The sequence below is a fragment of the Hesperophylax consimilis genome, chromosome 9 (assembly GCF_061612785.1).
Source record: "Hesperophylax consimilis isolate HC1 chromosome 9, BYU_Hcon_1.0, whole genome shotgun sequence".
Taxonomy (NCBI): Eukaryota; Metazoa; Arthropoda; class Insecta; order Trichoptera; family Limnephilidae; genus Hesperophylax; species Hesperophylax consimilis.
Window position 1 is genome coordinate 3,992,999 of NC_142844.1, and position 17,133 is coordinate 4,010,131.

Below are 17,133 nucleotides of genomic sequence, written 5' to 3' on the forward strand. Positions count from 1 at the left end.
TTCGAAACAAAAGTGTGCTGATGTCGATTATATTCATATAATTTACTAGCTGTACCCCTCCACGCGTTACTGAGGTTCAGTCTGTCTGTGCATATACAGAAATATAGCGCTGTTTTTAAAAAAAAAAAAAATTTTACCTGTGACAGGTGATATATTATATATAATATAGGTATATAAAAACACACGCGTATACAGATACAACATTGTGTCAAAATTTAAAAACACTCTATGAAGAACTTTCGGAGACATAAGATTTTGAACAAACTAACATTCATATTTTTACTTTTATAGATTTTGACTCCCAGTATGAATACATCTTTTGTATAGAGAAATATTAAATTCCATGCTTCTAACTATAATACATAATGCTCTACCAATTCGAACAATAAAATAACGAAAATGAATACACATATTTAAAACAAAAGTAAAAATATGAATGAGAGAAAAAAATTATTAACAACATGCAAACATTATGAAGACGATGTAGAGAAAATATATTTTTTTATATTTTCCCTTCCGAATTGCGCTGTATTACGAACCAACAACAACAAATAAATAAAATCAAAATTTTTTTCCAAAAAAATTTATATTAAAAAATATACATTTATAGTAAAAAAAAAATATAGTAAAAAAATATACAGTAAAAAAATATATATACAGTTTACATTTAAGAATCTAAGTAAGAATCGTGGCTCCCTTATCAGGCACAAGAGCTTCTCTTTTCTGATAAGGTATACATGACCAATTATGAACCTAAATATTATATTTTGGAAAATATGTATGTATTAATGTAACCCATATGATCTATACTAAAATAATAATAAAAAAATATACAAAAATATATAAAAAATAAATTTAAAAAAACTACAGCTCGCCTCAGAACAGTCCTCCCTGGTGAGGAGGATTGTGAAAACTTTGAATTGATACTTATATTATGCTTTATACTAACTGAGGTGATTTTTCACAAAAAATTATCCAATTATTATTATTATTATTATCATGTACAAACTTCGCAAAAAAAAATAATCGTATCATGTTTATTTTGGAAAAATTTCACACTTTTTTTTTTTTTTTTACATATACGGCACAACATGTGCCATTCAAATACTAAATTACAGAGAATAGTTACAGCAACATAAGGAATGCAACAATATAAATGTAAGTATAATGGTATAATCAGTAAATAGTAGTAAGGTTAAAAGTATGAAAAAAAGAGATATACCTAAATAAAATATAAGTAGACAAATATTGAAATATTCCGCAGAAATATTTAAATTTTTTCGGGAGCGCTTATGGTAATGTTTTAATGTGCGGTATTCACTCTTTCTAACACTGCTATTATTATATTTTCACCGAAATACAAAATGAGACAGCATAACTTTTATGAGACCGTGTCAGGCTACATGAGATATGTATCTTCCAAAAAACTACGGTTGTTGGTTGTCTGTGAAGAGTACCTCCGAAAATATATACCGTTTTTTTCCGCGATTGGTGAAATTTTGCGAATTTGACCTTCAAAGCAGGAGGAAGTGTGAATGAATTTCGAAATCCTTCCCCACCCCAGTAGAATTTTGATACTTCTTGATGAAAATTTGCACACAGGACAACTTGACGTTCAAAATAAAAGGAAACGTACTGTCTAGATCTGATTTAAAAAATCGCTGTGTAATGCCCGGGCAATGCCGGGAACTTCAGCTAGTTAATAAAAAATTTCGCATTTACTATTTATTGCAGGAGATTATTTCAGTGTTGTGTACTTGTTAAATACATTACGGCAATGATTATAGAACATGGAAATATTTACGGACAACACCTTGCCCGGCAAGACTATTGACGAGCAATAAGCAATGATAGGAAATTTAACTTGCTTGTGGTGAATTAATAAATAGGTTGTTCTAAAATACTTAGGTACCTAAAGGTTAAAACCGTCAAAGACCTCTGTAAACCCTGGGTACTTTATTTCTATAGGCCTCTGTCCGAAGTTCGTATGGTAATTTTATCGTGTGTACGTGTAAATACCAGGCATTAAAAGTGAATAAGCATTTACATTAAGTAAAACCTCTATTATCCCGGCTAATTGGGGATTAACATGGCCCGGTTAATGAAAAATCCGTAAAATTGAGAAGAGAAAAAAAGTATTGAGAAAAAAAAGCTTACACATACCTACTATTTTAATTCAAATATTATAACTTCGCATACCTACCTACCTTTGAGTCCGTCAATATGTGGAACAGAAACTTTCCTTACTATTGTAACACCATTTTGGCGATTTTAGAACAAACAAATAAATTGATGTTACGAGTATGTTTGACTTCCGAATCTGACAGGTTGATTGGGCGGGAACGTTGTTTGTTTTAATATCCTAAAGTGCGCGCTTTTTCCACACAGTTTTATTTTATTGATTTAACTTCTAAGAAATGTCTTATTTTGATACGTATCTACATTTTAAAAATACAAAAAAAAACCTTGCAATTATCTCGCTCATATTAAAAAATTACAATAATTTCTATTTTTTTTATTTATTTCATATAAAAAATCATTTCCTTTCAGGAATTTTCACTAAACTTCTAAACACCGTTTGATATCCGTGTGCAAATATTCACTTAAATCATGGTGCTTTAAAGTTTTATCATTTTTCCTTTCAAACATGTTGGTGTTGCCATGTAAACGATTGCAGCGCCTTCCATTTTTGACTACATTATTTTGTCAATCTGCACATCACTTGTTTGTACAACTACCTAAAAGTAATGTAAAAATTATACATATGCCTACAAAAGTAGTTATGAAGAAATTCAATTACAGATTTTGTTGCGATTCTAAAGTTTTTTAGATTTGTTTAGCATTCCTCAATATCTAAAATTGGAATAATCGAAATCCGGATAATGAAGATTATTCTGTCCTTTGATATTTTTATCAGAAGAGTCAATGTGTATTTATTTATTTATTTATTACAAGTACAGAAATTCCACAGTTCGTGCATTCAAAGATTCAATGGAGTAAGTGCATTGACATTTTGAATGTCCAACGAATATTCCCGTTTTAGGACAGTCAAATTAACGATGTAGGTACATAATGTTTTTATCTGTCCCTAACCCCGACCCAAAAACTTGTTAATTATTTACATAAAATTAATTAAACACCACGAAGGAATATTTTTCTATTTCTCAAAAAGGGTCACGCCTATGCGCCATGCTGCGATTTAAATTATTACACCTACAGATTAAATAACTAAACATAATTCACAATTTTAGAAAAATAAATTAAATATGTGAACAGCTTTATGGTCCTCTAGATTAGTTCCAAGATGGTAGAAGGAGTCTCGACCCAAATATTTAAATATAATAATATTGTCAATCGTGAACAATGTAGATCAGCGATTCCCAAAGTGGGGTACTGGAGTGATCCCAGGGGCGACGGGGCTCGAGACAAAATTTTGCCTCCCGCGTTGGGTAAACATGGTTATAATGACAGTTTACAAGGAAGCTGATCTGAAAAAAACCCAATTTTAGCAATAGTTTTCCGTTTTGAACTAGGTGAAATGTTGATTAACAATCAACTTGGAGATTTTTTGACCAGTCTAATCAGAAATTGTGGCAAAATACTATTATATACCTTTGACGAATTTGTGATCATTTTGAAAGTTGATTGGCATCTCTTGGAGTTTGTTACTGAATTTTATTCAAAGATTTGAGATTGTTGCTCCAATATTTGCGAGTTATGAAAAGCGGTGCTACCTATTTGCCGTATATGATTTGCTCATCCGGTTGAAAAGAGAAACGAAACAAAAATCGGGGGATTCACTAAAAGGTATCGCGAGGATTGACGAGTTCAAATACTACTTTACAAACTCGATAAGTGAGTTGCATCAAACGAAGATCACTTTGTAGGTGACCGAGGTAGGAATTTGTGAAAATTAATAACTGATTTTTTATAAATAAATTCGATTATTTTTACAATAAATTATCACCTGTTAAAAAAGTTTTAAAATGTGGAGAAAGTGTGCATTTTATTCATAGTTTATTTTGTGTCAACACGTATAGCTTTTTATGGACAAACCCCCTACAGATTTTCCCCGGTATCTTACCGGGAAATGCCTTAAAAGTGTTTTTTTTTTCACTATGAAATCGTGTAAAATTTTTTCATTGACTCGGTCAATTTAAAAATGAACTGATCCAATTGTTTTATTTGTATTCGAGATACAAAATTTACCAAACTGAGTCAGAGGAATTCAAAAATTCATAAAAATGGACTCGCCCAAGTGTGCTTTAATTCGAGATACCAATCTACAAACTTTAATCAAATGATAATCAAAGTGAGGAATATTGAAAACATGATCGCAGGAAGCAGCAACAATCAGAAGAAGAGAGCAGTGCATTACGGATAGACATTGTCGTGAAATTACATTTATGTATTGTGATATGTTTTAATAAATTAAAGAAAAAATGGTAGAACCTGTCTTGTGGCAGCTATGCGCAACTACTTTTATAGATATTATTTAAAAAAATTGTGTCCTCGCTATATTCGGTAGAATAAAAACGGTTCCATGACAAGACAACCCAACACAATGGCAAATCAACACATCTTTAAAAAAGTGATTGGCAGTCATTGAAAGCGATGAAAAAACTAACCTATAAACCTAATCTACGTAACCTATTTAACCTAGTTTTTGTTTCATCACTTTTCATGACTGTATATCACTTTTTAAATGTGTGTTGAATTTTCATTTTGATGAGTTATCCGGTCACGGAGAAAACTGTCTGATATTGCTAATTTATAAAAAATATCTTCAATTTATTCGTATTCATAATAAACTATCAGTAAAGCACGAATGTGTTATGGCGATGTCGGAAAACGAGTTCATAAAAAATATAATATTTTCGCATTTCGTCATTGTGCATGAACACGTGTTAATTTAATATCAGAAATACTTTAATAACATCCGATATCCTGGGGGAATGGGATCCAATATATCATTAATAATAATAATAACATGGCATTTCATTGGAAGGGGGGCGGTGAGATACATAAGTTTGAGAAACTCTGATACATGTAATGAGTTGGAGGAGGACGGGTGGGTGAGTTACGCAAGGGTGTGTGAATGACCCGGCCGATTGAAAGTAAGTAAGTAAGTAAGTAAGTAAGCTGGCCGGCTGTACCCAACACTTTATTGGATAATCTCTCGCATCCGACGTGCGGTATATATATATAGTAATGGGACAGGCCGGAGACATTGTGCTGATTGGACAGATTGAAGCGGGCGCACTTGTTACTTCTACTTGTGGCCTCTCTACTTCTGCTCTAGAACTCTAGAGACTAGCACAGTGGCTTCTGCTCACCCAAACACTCTTCATGGGACACGTGGATGGCTAAATTTTTTAAATCCGTTGGTAGGAGCCATTGAACTGATTTTTTAGATGTTTTTTTTTATTCCAGAAAAAAAGAAAATCGCTTATAACTAGAATGGTTAGATACTTAAAAAATACATTTTATTTTGTTCTTTTAATTTCTAAAGGAATATCTTTTTTTAAATATACCTAGACTTCTCTTTTAATATCCGTCCGAAAGGCATTTATACGAAATTTCCCCCCACGTAGCTAGTGGATTGCTTGCCGTATCGTGTATGCATATACGTATATATGTGTAGTTGTGACGTTATGAATTCTGTGTTAGTACGTATGAATTTAATTATTTATTTTATATATTATGAGACACGTGAATGCTTTTTGTAAAAAAAATCTGTAATTCTCATACATCATATATTTATTTGTTTTTAATTAATTAATTTGTTGGTCAAAAATTGTTTAGAAATGTAGAGGGGGTGAACGAAGAAAGGAGTATAAGGAGAACATTTGACGCGAATGGGGACGGTAGAAGAAATCAGGGACTTTCGGGGAAGACCAAGTAAACCAAATACTTAAGTCGGACAATGACAGTCAGAAAAATAGAAGGGTGAGTATGATACGATATAAGAATGTGAATGAAGCGACGAGTGTGTGCCAAGACCTATTCGTTTGACGGTCTGCCCCCTGCTTACCCTTCGGGGAAACGGTGTGATAGTTAATTAGATTAATTATTTATTCTCGACGAATCCGCTGCATAATAATACGCCAACCCAATCTTCGAAAAAATAATTCAGAACAAAAATTCGCTCATTTGCTTTGTTCATAGAAAAATCCATTACACTTTTCTTGGAGTGATTATTTTTTAACAAAATCATGTATATTATTGTACAAAATAATACTGAATCCTTTCGAAATAATTGATTACTAAAACATTTTGTTAACATGTATTTTGAATCGGTTTTCAACGTAATAATTGTACCAAGAAAAAGATAAAATTCTCTGATAAACTTATTTTTTATGCAGGTGGATAAATAAGTTGCAATTGATATGCAAGTATTTAGTAGTTCCTAAACATCTAACTAGTAGTTCTGTGAACAGTTATTAGACCTCGCATCCAGTATAATAATAAATCAAAAGCAATATTTTCTCAGAAATGAAAAGATTTGTAAGTATGTACTTAAATGCCTACACTTAATTTTGAACCATACATATTTCAAATAACATTAAAAAAAAACAAATAAGGAATTACACAATTTGTCTAAATATCTCAATGACAACACTTTTTTCAAACTTTCTTCAGGATGGCAGGTACCAGCAGATACCATAATATTGATTATTCCGATTTGACAGCTCGTGGTACAAACCACAACAAGGCCACCATCTTGAAACAGAACCGGACAAACCAATTTACAGACCGATGAAATGCCAAATGGAGTTATAATACGGCTTCGTTACGCTCAGTCAATAATGATAATAATAATTGTGTTGAACTCGACTCTAAACGATTGAACAATACTTTTCATACGAAATTTATAAATTTGAAACAACTTACCCCGATGAAAATGGAATAAATTCTTACTGGCAAAGAAATTACACTTCTACATGGTCTCACCTGTGAAAGCAGAGCTGCCAACCGAATGTCGAATGTATGTCAAAATCTGTTAGCACATAAAAGTGTGTGGGTATGTCGTGCGCTCTCTATAGCAAATAGTGTTTTGCGCCGCAGAAAGCTCTGGTGGGAAGATCGATTTTGTTTCTAGGCCAGTGCAAGGGTAGGTCCGGGTAGGCTCTCCAAGAGTCGGGGGTAGACAGCGAACATGAGCGCCGTGGATGAAATTATCAATTTCCAACAAAATCCCGACGAAGACTTCTACGGTCTTTTGGGCTGCGATGAAAACTCGACTGTAAGAAAACATTTCCATTAAAATATTATCATTTTCCCCGCTTCCATTGTCTATAAATAGATTTACGAGTTTTATTATTTTTTTCACAGATAGACCAAATAACGACGGAGTATAAGGCCCTGGCTCTGCAGTGTCATCCAGACAAAAATGATGGGGACAAGGAAGCAGAGGCCAAATTCCAAAAACTAAAGGTAAATTAAATAAATATATGCTTTTTACGTACTTAAATTTTCCGCCGAAAAAATCCTTCAAGACTCCAACAAGAAACTAGTACACATGTCGACAGTATTTTAAAAGTGACCTTGTGATGTTTCCAATTAATTTGAAAGTTATTTTCATTAACCGGTTTATTATTCATTCCTTAAAAATGGAGCACATAAATGGGTCAGTAGCAGTGATTGTAAAATACAATATTTTGGGTGTATGTTTGTTTTCATTACTCTTGTTGTGGCATTGTATTTATGTTTGCGTTTCAAAAGTTTTTTAAATCTTGTTTTTCAAAAAATAAATATTTATATCATATTTACACACTTGATTAGGATCAATTCGATAATATGTGTATTTTGTATTCAACAATCAACAAGTAAATTTTCTGATCTTCCTAAAATCGATTTTTATTTGATTTTGACAAATTAAAAGCGGAAATGTGGTGCATAAATATTTTCAAATACTTCTTTACATAAAACGTTAGAAATTTATATATTTACTTTAATATTTAACCTCTCAAGCCAATTTATTCACTTTTACTTATAAATGTATCATAGAAATCGTTGTCTCCCTTACTTATGGTGAGTTGACAATAAAGTTTATAATACATTTGTCAAATAAAAGGATTGTGTTTTTATTTATTTTTTATTTGCAGTAATATTTGTTAGAAAAAATGTAAGGTGAACCATTTTCAAAAAATTTTATTTTTGCATTAAAATTTTTTATATTTCGTAAATGATATGTTTATTTGTATTAGTAAAATTTGATAGCGTATTTCAACAGCATTCAAAAACAGTTTTTAGTTTTCGGATTCACTCAGAAATATTCCATATATTTAGATTTTAATGCGAAACGGAAATACTCTGACCATCTGACATAATATACCAGAGGCCCTTGGGGTAAAACATTTGTGATTGTTTCTCGAGTGCCTACTTCAAAAAAAGCATAGTATAATAAGTGTTTGTTAGGGGTACCTATTTACTATTGTAAGACAATGTAGTTAGGTACTGAAGTGTTTTATTTTATTTATTTATTTCACGCCTGGCTTTTACATACATATATATAGAAAATATTAACGAAATTATACACGAAAATAGTGCAGGAAAAAACTATTTAAAACAATTGCAGAAAAATAAATATAAAGTCAAAATATCACTGAACTTGATCTACACAGCATGCAGGCACAAAACATAAAAAATCCAAAATATTTTTTTCTGTTTCAGTTGACAAAATTATTATGTGTTAGTCAAATCAAATACCTTTATTAAAATATTCCACTGCTTGATGAAAAAAACTTCAATAGAGTATGCTTATATATTAAAACTGATGTACTAAATATATCAACAACATTGTATTGAGACTATAATAAATAACATGTTGTGTTTCCATCACCAGGAGGCCAAGGAGACGCTGTGCGACCCCGAGAAGCGCTGCAACTACGACAAGTGGCGCTCCAGTGGCATCTCCATCAGCTATCGCCAGTGGCTCGGTATGAAGGAGCATGTTCAGCAGTCCATGCACTGGGCCACACCTAAGACCAAGGACCGCATGCTGGGCCCGGGAGGGGCAGGCCCGGCCGGGGCCCGGCGCGCCTCCGAGGGTGGGGCGGCCCACTGGGGGGGCCGCTGGCCCGCTCAGCAGGGTGCAGAACCTCCACCGGAAGTAGTCTCCAAGTTTCGCAACTATGAGATCTAAGCCGACAATCATTCCAACCTTTTTATTTTATTATTATCTACATATCATTACCCATTTTTTTCAATTTGTCAATATAAAATCATTAAAATGATAAATACTCCTGCTGAGTTAAATGAAAGTTGGGCAGTTGTCAGTGGGCGGTGAATCTCAAATCAATTATTTGTAGCCTGACTTTCAACTGAAGGGTAATTTTTGAATAAATATTATGACCAATTATTTTCCTTGCCAAAAGACGAGTTTGCAAGTGGCCATTCCATTGAATGCGTGTTTGAGATTATTTTTGATATGTTAGTAACTAGTGTCGGACCCGTGGTGCTTGTTACAAAGATGTTGTGCCTGTCTTTGTGCGCATCATTTTTTGTATTATGTTGACGGACTCGTACAATCCTCTCCCCTAGACACTAGTAACACTTGTGATAATCTGGCGGCGGCGAGTGGCGTGGCAGTATTTGTGGCTCCTTTACAAGTCACTGGTGCGCCATGATCCTCACCAGATTAGACTTAATTAAGTATAGGCACAATATCCATCAAGTCAGCTTTTCAACTTAAACCTTAATGTATTTGCAATGGATGTATTTTGATGTTCTTAACTGTTTGTTAAATGTTTCTCTGTAGCTCAACGTTAAGTAAGGCGTATGTTAAGATATGTTATTGTCCCCTAAGTACCTTTCCAAGTGCTGATCGTAGCTGAGTGATATTATATTATTGAGTATATACTTATTATCTTAAGTTTTATTACATTACTAATATTTTACAAAATGGAACAATCATTATGTGTCTGTCGATAACTTAACTTTAACTATTGCCAATATTATACTAGTTATTATTATCGTTTCTTTATAAGACGACAACTTGTACTGATTCTATTTTTGGAAGCCATTTCTACAAATAAAAAAAATCTTCCAACAATTTTTTTATATTAAAGTTATTGAATATCGGAAGGATCTGAATTGTGACAAAGTTTGTACCTTCGTCCTTAAACAGGGTTTTGCGCCGGTCGGTGGCGGTAGTCGGAAATGCTAAGAACCGAGTCTCTTCTCTTTGCCATTTGATCTTTCCTATGATCAGTCACAAGTCACAACCAACCTAGTTTGTTAGAGTAGCCCCTGTGCCCTGTTTTGCCCTGTGTTGCCATGTGTTGATGTTAGCCATCCACCGTGCAATGAGTATTTGTGTTCCTACCCAATTAGTAACAACACCGATAGGTGTTGCCCTACTTGCCCCCACTACATGTGTGTAGATCAATTTTATTCTATGTATTATGTGTATTTACATGACAAGGCCAAAGATGCCGATAGTTGTTTCAATATATTTTATGTATAAATATATTCAAATATTATATTGTTAAGATTATTGTCTTTAAATGTAATCAAATCAAATAAATGTATATTGATGTTCATGGTATGAGTTTTTTTTCTTTAAATCAAAATTCTCAGAATGGAATATCTGAATGGAGTATTAAAGAAAAGCAACAGTGATTATACTTTAAAATAATCTTTATTTCAATCACACAATGGTATTTATACATCCAATCGCTTTTTGAAATATGCGTTTAAAGAAAAACAAAGCTTCTTAATCAGTGAGTACAATCTATGAATTGCAGGTTATTATTAATCGGAAAGAAATACCTTATTACTCATTATTTATATGATAAAACAACTCGACTCCACAGAAAGAAACCCACTTGTGGAGAAATAGCAACGTTGTCAGTCAAATTCTGAGAATTTATTTTTGCAACATACATAATAATTATGTATTGTTTGTGGTTAAACATTTTCCTATATGCATCTGTGTTTTCTGGAAAACATGCTGAGCTATTTTCTGATTTGACCGGAATGGAAGCAATGATGGAGACCGAAAGAGTTCTGCTTGATTCTCTGAACACTTATTTGAAAAACCAGGAGGATCAGCTTCAGCTGCTCAGGAAGTATGTCATATTATTTACACAGTGATGATGGATGTGTCAAGCACTCCAAAGATATCAAATTCTGCATTTAATGAAATAAAAGTACTTTAACTTAACTACACTTCATGTTTTCAAGACTCATCACTTCTATAAGACGTATGTTGGGCGATTTTTGACGTGTTTTCCGACTATGCACCGGTGCTGAAGGGATCAATAATGCTAGTTCCTCAGAACATCTTTAATTGTAATACAGGTAGATAAAGGACAGCATACCTACTTGACGTCTATACTCTAAAGATAGCAATTCATTTGGATACTGGAAAAAAATATGGCGGATCAAACGAACCGCCCGTTTCTGCACAGAGTCAAGGGTTTTTTTAAGGTATTTTGGGGCTCCATATCAGAGGTGGCTTCCAAATTCAACAGTGGGGCGCACTTGCGATTTATACAGGGTCAGCAGTTGTGTACTATTAAATTATCTGCAGGTCCTGTACGGTACGTCCAGCTTCTGAGATGCTAACTTGACTGTGGATTTGAAGGAGCCCCCGTGCCCGAGCTGGTCACTTAGAGTTGCACTAAGCACATTAATGGAAGGCATGTTTTTAGTGCTTTGCTCATTTAGTTCTCTGTGCTAGTTTAAAATGCTGCCTCCAGGCAATAAAGTGTCACATTTTTAATTGGAGAATAGTCTTATCAGATCTTATGTATACATATTTTGAGAGTACTACTCCGTATATTGATTTTAGGCATTACGAAGATTACAATGCCGAATACAAACTGGCTAAAAAAGATGTGACACGATATTTAGGAAATCCAGTTAATGCTTTCAAGATTATAAAAAGACTACTAATAGATTGGAAAAATACTCAAAGAATCGTGGAATACAGCATACAAATGGGTAAGGAAAATCATCACTGCAAAAAGAGGAAAAACATTTTTGATTTACGGAAAAACTGTTTTTGAATATGTAGGACTTTTTTTGCAGAATTATTGCCGAACGAAACAAGACAGTTGTATTCGTTTCCTGAAGAAAAAGATTTTTCCAGTGCTGCAGAAGGCTTGGTGAGGCTACAGGAAGTGTACAACCTAGATGCCTCAGAGTTAGCTGAGGGGAAAATTAATAGTATTCAATACTATAGGTGAGCTTTTTAATCCCCATTATATTATGTGTGTGTAGTGGATCTCATTAAAAATATCCATATTATGGGAATTTGCAATTAAAATGGAGGCCTCAAAATCTCTTTTTTTCTAGCTGGCCAATGACCTCTAGTGATTGCTTTGGACTAGGTCGTCACTTATTTGAGTTGCAATTCTACTGCAAGTCTTTTGACTGGTTAAAAATTGCGTTGTCGAAATATGAAATGGAATATAATAAGACGATGGACAAAGTGGATATTCTCGACTTCCTTGCAATTTCAGCATTTGCAATAGGTAAACAGAGTACTTTAAGAATACTATTAAATAGCCTTTACGAAGATATTGTCAAGTGATTATTATTTTACACATTGCTGTGGCTCGGTTTGTCGATAGAGAAACAATAGCGTGTGTTGCTTTAACGTCCAACAGATGTCACCTGTCACAGGTGACATCTATATAATATAGGTATATAGAAATACAAGCGTATTCAAAGGCAAAGTTGTGTCAAAATTTAAAGCAATCCGTGACGAACTTTCGGAGATTTAAGGTTTGAACAAATAAATATTTACATTTTATATAAAAGATAATTGAAATGTGTATTTTTCTTGCAGGTAACTTCAACACTGCTGTAAAACTAACAAACGAAGTTCTCAAAATTGTTCCTGATCATCCCAGAGCTTCAAAGAATCTCCCAATTTATGAACTGACTTTGGAAATAGTCAGTTTTATATTCAAGGTTGCTTTCATTTATGTCTTTACAATATTGTTTGTAATTATTGTGTATATTAATTGCTCAAGAGTCCCAACGGACCGTAGCCAGTGGTACTAGGGTATCCCTAATACATTAATGATGGTTGGTTGTGCCCAAAAGTTGCTGCTAGCCAGTTAATGTGTAATTGCTCCTGAAAATTCATTTGAAGGCGGTAATAATCGGTTGTACTTAATTCAGATTTTTCCATTGTATGGGAATAGCCTTATAATGATAATAGTGACTAACTTACAATAGCAGGGGTAGACAGAGAGGATAGACTACCACACAACTCTGTTTGGCACGCACTAGCTTCATTTACATTTCAACATTCCAAATTGATATGCATGCAATATGTTATGAGTTATCATGGAACATGATAACTTCTAACATCATCCCGAAAATGACAATTCAACACACCTTTAAAAGGTGATATAAAGTCATTAAAAGTGATGAAACAAAAACTAGATTAAATATTTACATATGTAACCTATTTAACCTAGTTTTTTTTTAATCACTTTTCATAACATTATAACACTTTCCGGTCACCGCACGCATAAAATCGCACTTTTATCTATAATCACAGCAAAAGATGCAATGTTTGTAGACAATCACTTTTTTTACATTAGCTCCACACAGGAGGCCCTGAGGAGAAAATCCCTCAGGGCTTGTGTCATCTTTGGGTATGCTGAGCGGAGGGTCTTTTAGTGAAAAGAAGGTGAGGAAGTTCTGTGAAGGAAAACGGTATGAGGGGTGGGTAGGAATCTGGGGGTCAATGTGTCCAGGAGTGACGGACATATGAATATATCCCTCCCACTGCGATGCAAGGCGATGGGTTGAGAGAGTCCTGCTGTAGAAGTCAAAAGGTCTCCCTCAACAAGTCTCTCCCGATCTGGCACGCCACGCAGTAGGTGGGCAAACGCATCCATGAACCCGGGCCTCCCTGCTAAGTCACCAAACGTAGAAAACCACTTGGATAGCAAACCTGCCTTCCAAACTCAATGCCGTGTTTATTAAGAAAGAGATGCTTCCTCTACTTACATTTGTATAGCACGACAAAATTACTTTGGCTTGTTCTGTGTGGCTCGTACTTGTACACATGGATCCAAGTCATATTATGTATATAACAATTTTGGAATAAAAAATCATCCAGGTACTCTTCCATATAAAGCAAGATAATCTTATCTTTTAGGTATTCGAGGATGCGCTACGCATGGCAATATATTACAATGAAAACAGAAAAACACATGGCGGTCTTTGTAGAGAGGAATTGGAACTACCAGAATTCGTAAAGAAAGAGTAATTATTATTTTTATTACTTTGATGTACCGTACCTTCACGAGGGCTTTACAATGACAGAATGTGATTTTTAAAATTTATAATATTGTCACGGAAGTGATTGGAGATGAAGTTGGGAACGCCGGACGAAGACATGGCACGATTAAGTTAATGAAATACTTGAGTCAGGCCACGTAGAGTCAGAATAACAAGAGAGTAAGCCGAGACATAGTTGTGTGGCAGTCTATCCTCTCTGACTACCCCTGTGGAGAAAAGGTGTATTGATAAGTTAACTTAATCAATAGTCTCGCATTAAAAGAGCAAGATTGTTTGCTTTAATTTTACGAATGTATAATGTCTTTGCTCACGTAAATTAAAAAGCTGGGCACAGTGTCTGAACAGTCATGTCATAGATTATAAACACTCTAAATGTGTGCTGATAAATTATATTTAAATTCTTGGTTCACAGTTTATTTTATTATGTACGAAGTATTGTACATAATTCTTAAACAATGAAAAGTATGTCATGTCATATTGAATGAATTGCAGTTTGAAATGTCGCTACTTTTTTGGAACTCATCCATTTTCGCTTCTGGCCCCGTTTAAACTGGAAGAGCAATATCTGGAGCCATATGTTGTGGTGTTTCATGATGTCATGTATGACAATGAGATACAATTAATTAAGGAACTGATCGACCCGCATGTAAGATTCAACTGTCTTATTTATTCAACAAATATAAATATATTTGATTTTACCTACTACCATATAATTGAAAAGCTATATTTAAAAATCCAGTACATAGACATCCCTAGCCATGTTTTATATCTTTTTTTGTCTTCCAGAGATTTCAAAACAGGGATATGTACCTACATAATATTATTTCAGTTACAAGTAATTTATCGTTGTGAATGTACTTGCTACGCAAATGACGTTCCTTTGTTTAGTCGCACTGAAAACAAATGATACATTATTGTATTGCAAGTACCTTTCTTCATTATTGTATTGCAAGTACCTTTCTCCAGAACTACCGTATTATTTTGGGATTTGTAGCATGGCATTTAAAAATTGAAGCACTTCATCCCACTTTGGCCTCTGCATAGGTACATAATATATTTTTATTGCTTACCGCCGGGCCAACAAAGTCATCCACAGAGAAATTTTATAATAAATCAAAAAACCACAACAAATAATGTTAAATGAGATAATGTGAAATTATTTTGACATTATTTGGATGGTTGGTAATTATTTGTAATTTTTATATTAACCAACTTTTGTGTCAAATATTTAAAAAAAATGAATGAATTATCTCTTTTACACAGTTAGAACCTTCGGGGGTGCAGCACCCATCACTAGTAGAGGGCGTCATTAGCAAGGTTCGCATCAGCAAGTCTGGCTGGCTGACGGACCAGGATCACGAGGTGGTGGCCGCGGTCAGCCGCCGGGCAGCCCACTTCACCGGGCTGAGCATGGAGTCGGCCGAAGACCTGCAGGTGGCCGTCTATGGCCTAGCGGGACACTACGAAACACACTTTGACTTTTGCAGTGTAAGAGTGCAATCCTTAACCAGCCTCACTTCGTATTTCAAACTCCATCACATGAATGACTGTGAAATTGGCGATCAGCTTCATTTTTAATTTTTTACATTTGAATGGTTCATGTTATACACCAATTCTTGGTCTTTTAAACACCTAATTATAATAATAATCTAACGGCTATAATGCTGCAAGCCCATTGTACCTACATAAGTGATATCTGCGTGGATGCATTTTTCATCGTGGGTAATCTTACACATTTTAAATTTCTCTTACCGTATCCACGTAACACTTAATATAAGTCTATAATATATAACTGGCTGGAAGTGCAAAAAAGTAATACCAATGTAATCATTTGCTCCATTACTAATATTTATTTTATACAGAAAGACGAAGAAGAACAAGAGGATAATAGAATAGCTACAGTACTGTTTTATGTAAGTATTGTTGATAAATTTTAACCCCCCCCCCTAGCATTACAGTTATTATAAGCAGGTTTACATACAAGCTAACTAAGCTTAGATTGTAGAACATGGTTAAAAAAAACTAGGCCCCATAATATATCATTGGTGTATGTTTTTAGATTCTCACGGCCAAAAGCATTTTTGTTGTTTGTTTTTGGGGTGTTATGCCGTGTTGCGCTAACTCCTTCTTTAGCCGACGTTTCGGACAGCGTTGCAGTGTCCATCATCAGGGCAGATCCGGATCACATCTTCGGATCTACCGGATCTGCCCTGATGATGGACACTGCAACGCTGTCCGAAACGTCGGCTAAAGAAGGAGTTAGCGCAACACGGCATAACACCCCAAAAACAAACAACAAAAATCATTGGTGTATGTTCAATACCGCGGAACTATTTGTAAAAATGTTCAGCTGGGATAGTCGCGGGCACCCACCACTATCCTGGACCATTTTAAGAACCAGATGAGTTCCTCTATCGGTTCTCATGTCAAGACTTTTTTAAGCAACTATTAAATGATTCTAAAAGCCCTCGCCTTTTCCTACGCAGCACAACATAAGTTTATCCATGGCAGAGATAGGAAGGACAAAAAACTATCTAGGGATATAAGTATGCGCTCTTGCTTGCTTACGTAATGGAGATGGTTCATATAAGTATTAACTTTAACTGAGTATAAGCAGTCAATTTCAAATTTTGAAATCACCAATCAAGCATCTTGCGCTGTTCAACTGAAAGTGCCGAAAGAACATATTTTGAAACAATTTGCTCACATCCGATATAGAATTTTATAGGAGACCCAGGTGTTAGTCTGCAACGGGACTCATGGACCTCTTCTATAACCTTAGCTTGGACTCCAAAGTGGAGATAAATCTGCACTTATTATAACATCTTTAGATTGCAAAATTTTATTCCAACATTTCTT

The 17,133-nt window shown here is 34.4% G+C and overlaps 3 protein-coding genes across 3 annotated transcripts in view; 2 read left to right on the top strand and 1 right to left on the bottom strand.

Moving 5' to 3' along the window:
* Positions 1-7,091, bottom strand: part of stumps (DBB domain-containing protein stumps) — a 119,944-nt gene extending 112,853 nt beyond the window's left edge. Inside the window, exon 1 of the mRNA XM_089635553.1 lies at positions 6,955-7,091. The gene's annotated coding sequence lies outside the window, so the exon portion shown is untranslated. The remainder of the gene's footprint in view (positions 1-6,954) is intronic.
* On the top strand, positions 7,008-10,552 carry jdp (DnaJ domain-containing protein). The gene is made up of 3 exons (XM_089635555.1): positions 7,008-7,246; positions 7,336-7,437; positions 8,849-10,552. Exons 1-3 carry the CDS (start codon positions 7,160-7,162, stop codon positions 9,146-9,148), a joined length of 489 nt encoding a protein of 162 aa, XP_089491681.1. The 5' UTR covers positions 7,008-7,159; the 3' UTR covers positions 9,149-10,552.
* A 431-nt stretch (positions 10,553-10,983) lies between these two features.
* LOC149420802 (prolyl 4-hydroxylase subunit alpha-1-like) overlaps positions 10,984-17,133 on the top strand; it is a 32,334-nt gene continuing 26,184 nt past the window's right edge. The window contains exons 1-5 of the mRNA XM_089635121.1: positions 10,984-11,096; positions 12,101-12,193; positions 12,325-12,485; positions 12,803-12,819; positions 15,538-15,762. Coding sequence (XP_089491247.1) covers positions 10,984-11,096; positions 12,101-12,193; positions 12,325-12,485; positions 12,803-12,819; positions 15,538-15,762 — 609 coding nt within the window. The remainder of the gene's footprint in view (positions 11,097-12,100; positions 12,194-12,324; positions 12,486-12,802; positions 12,820-15,537; positions 15,763-17,133) is intronic.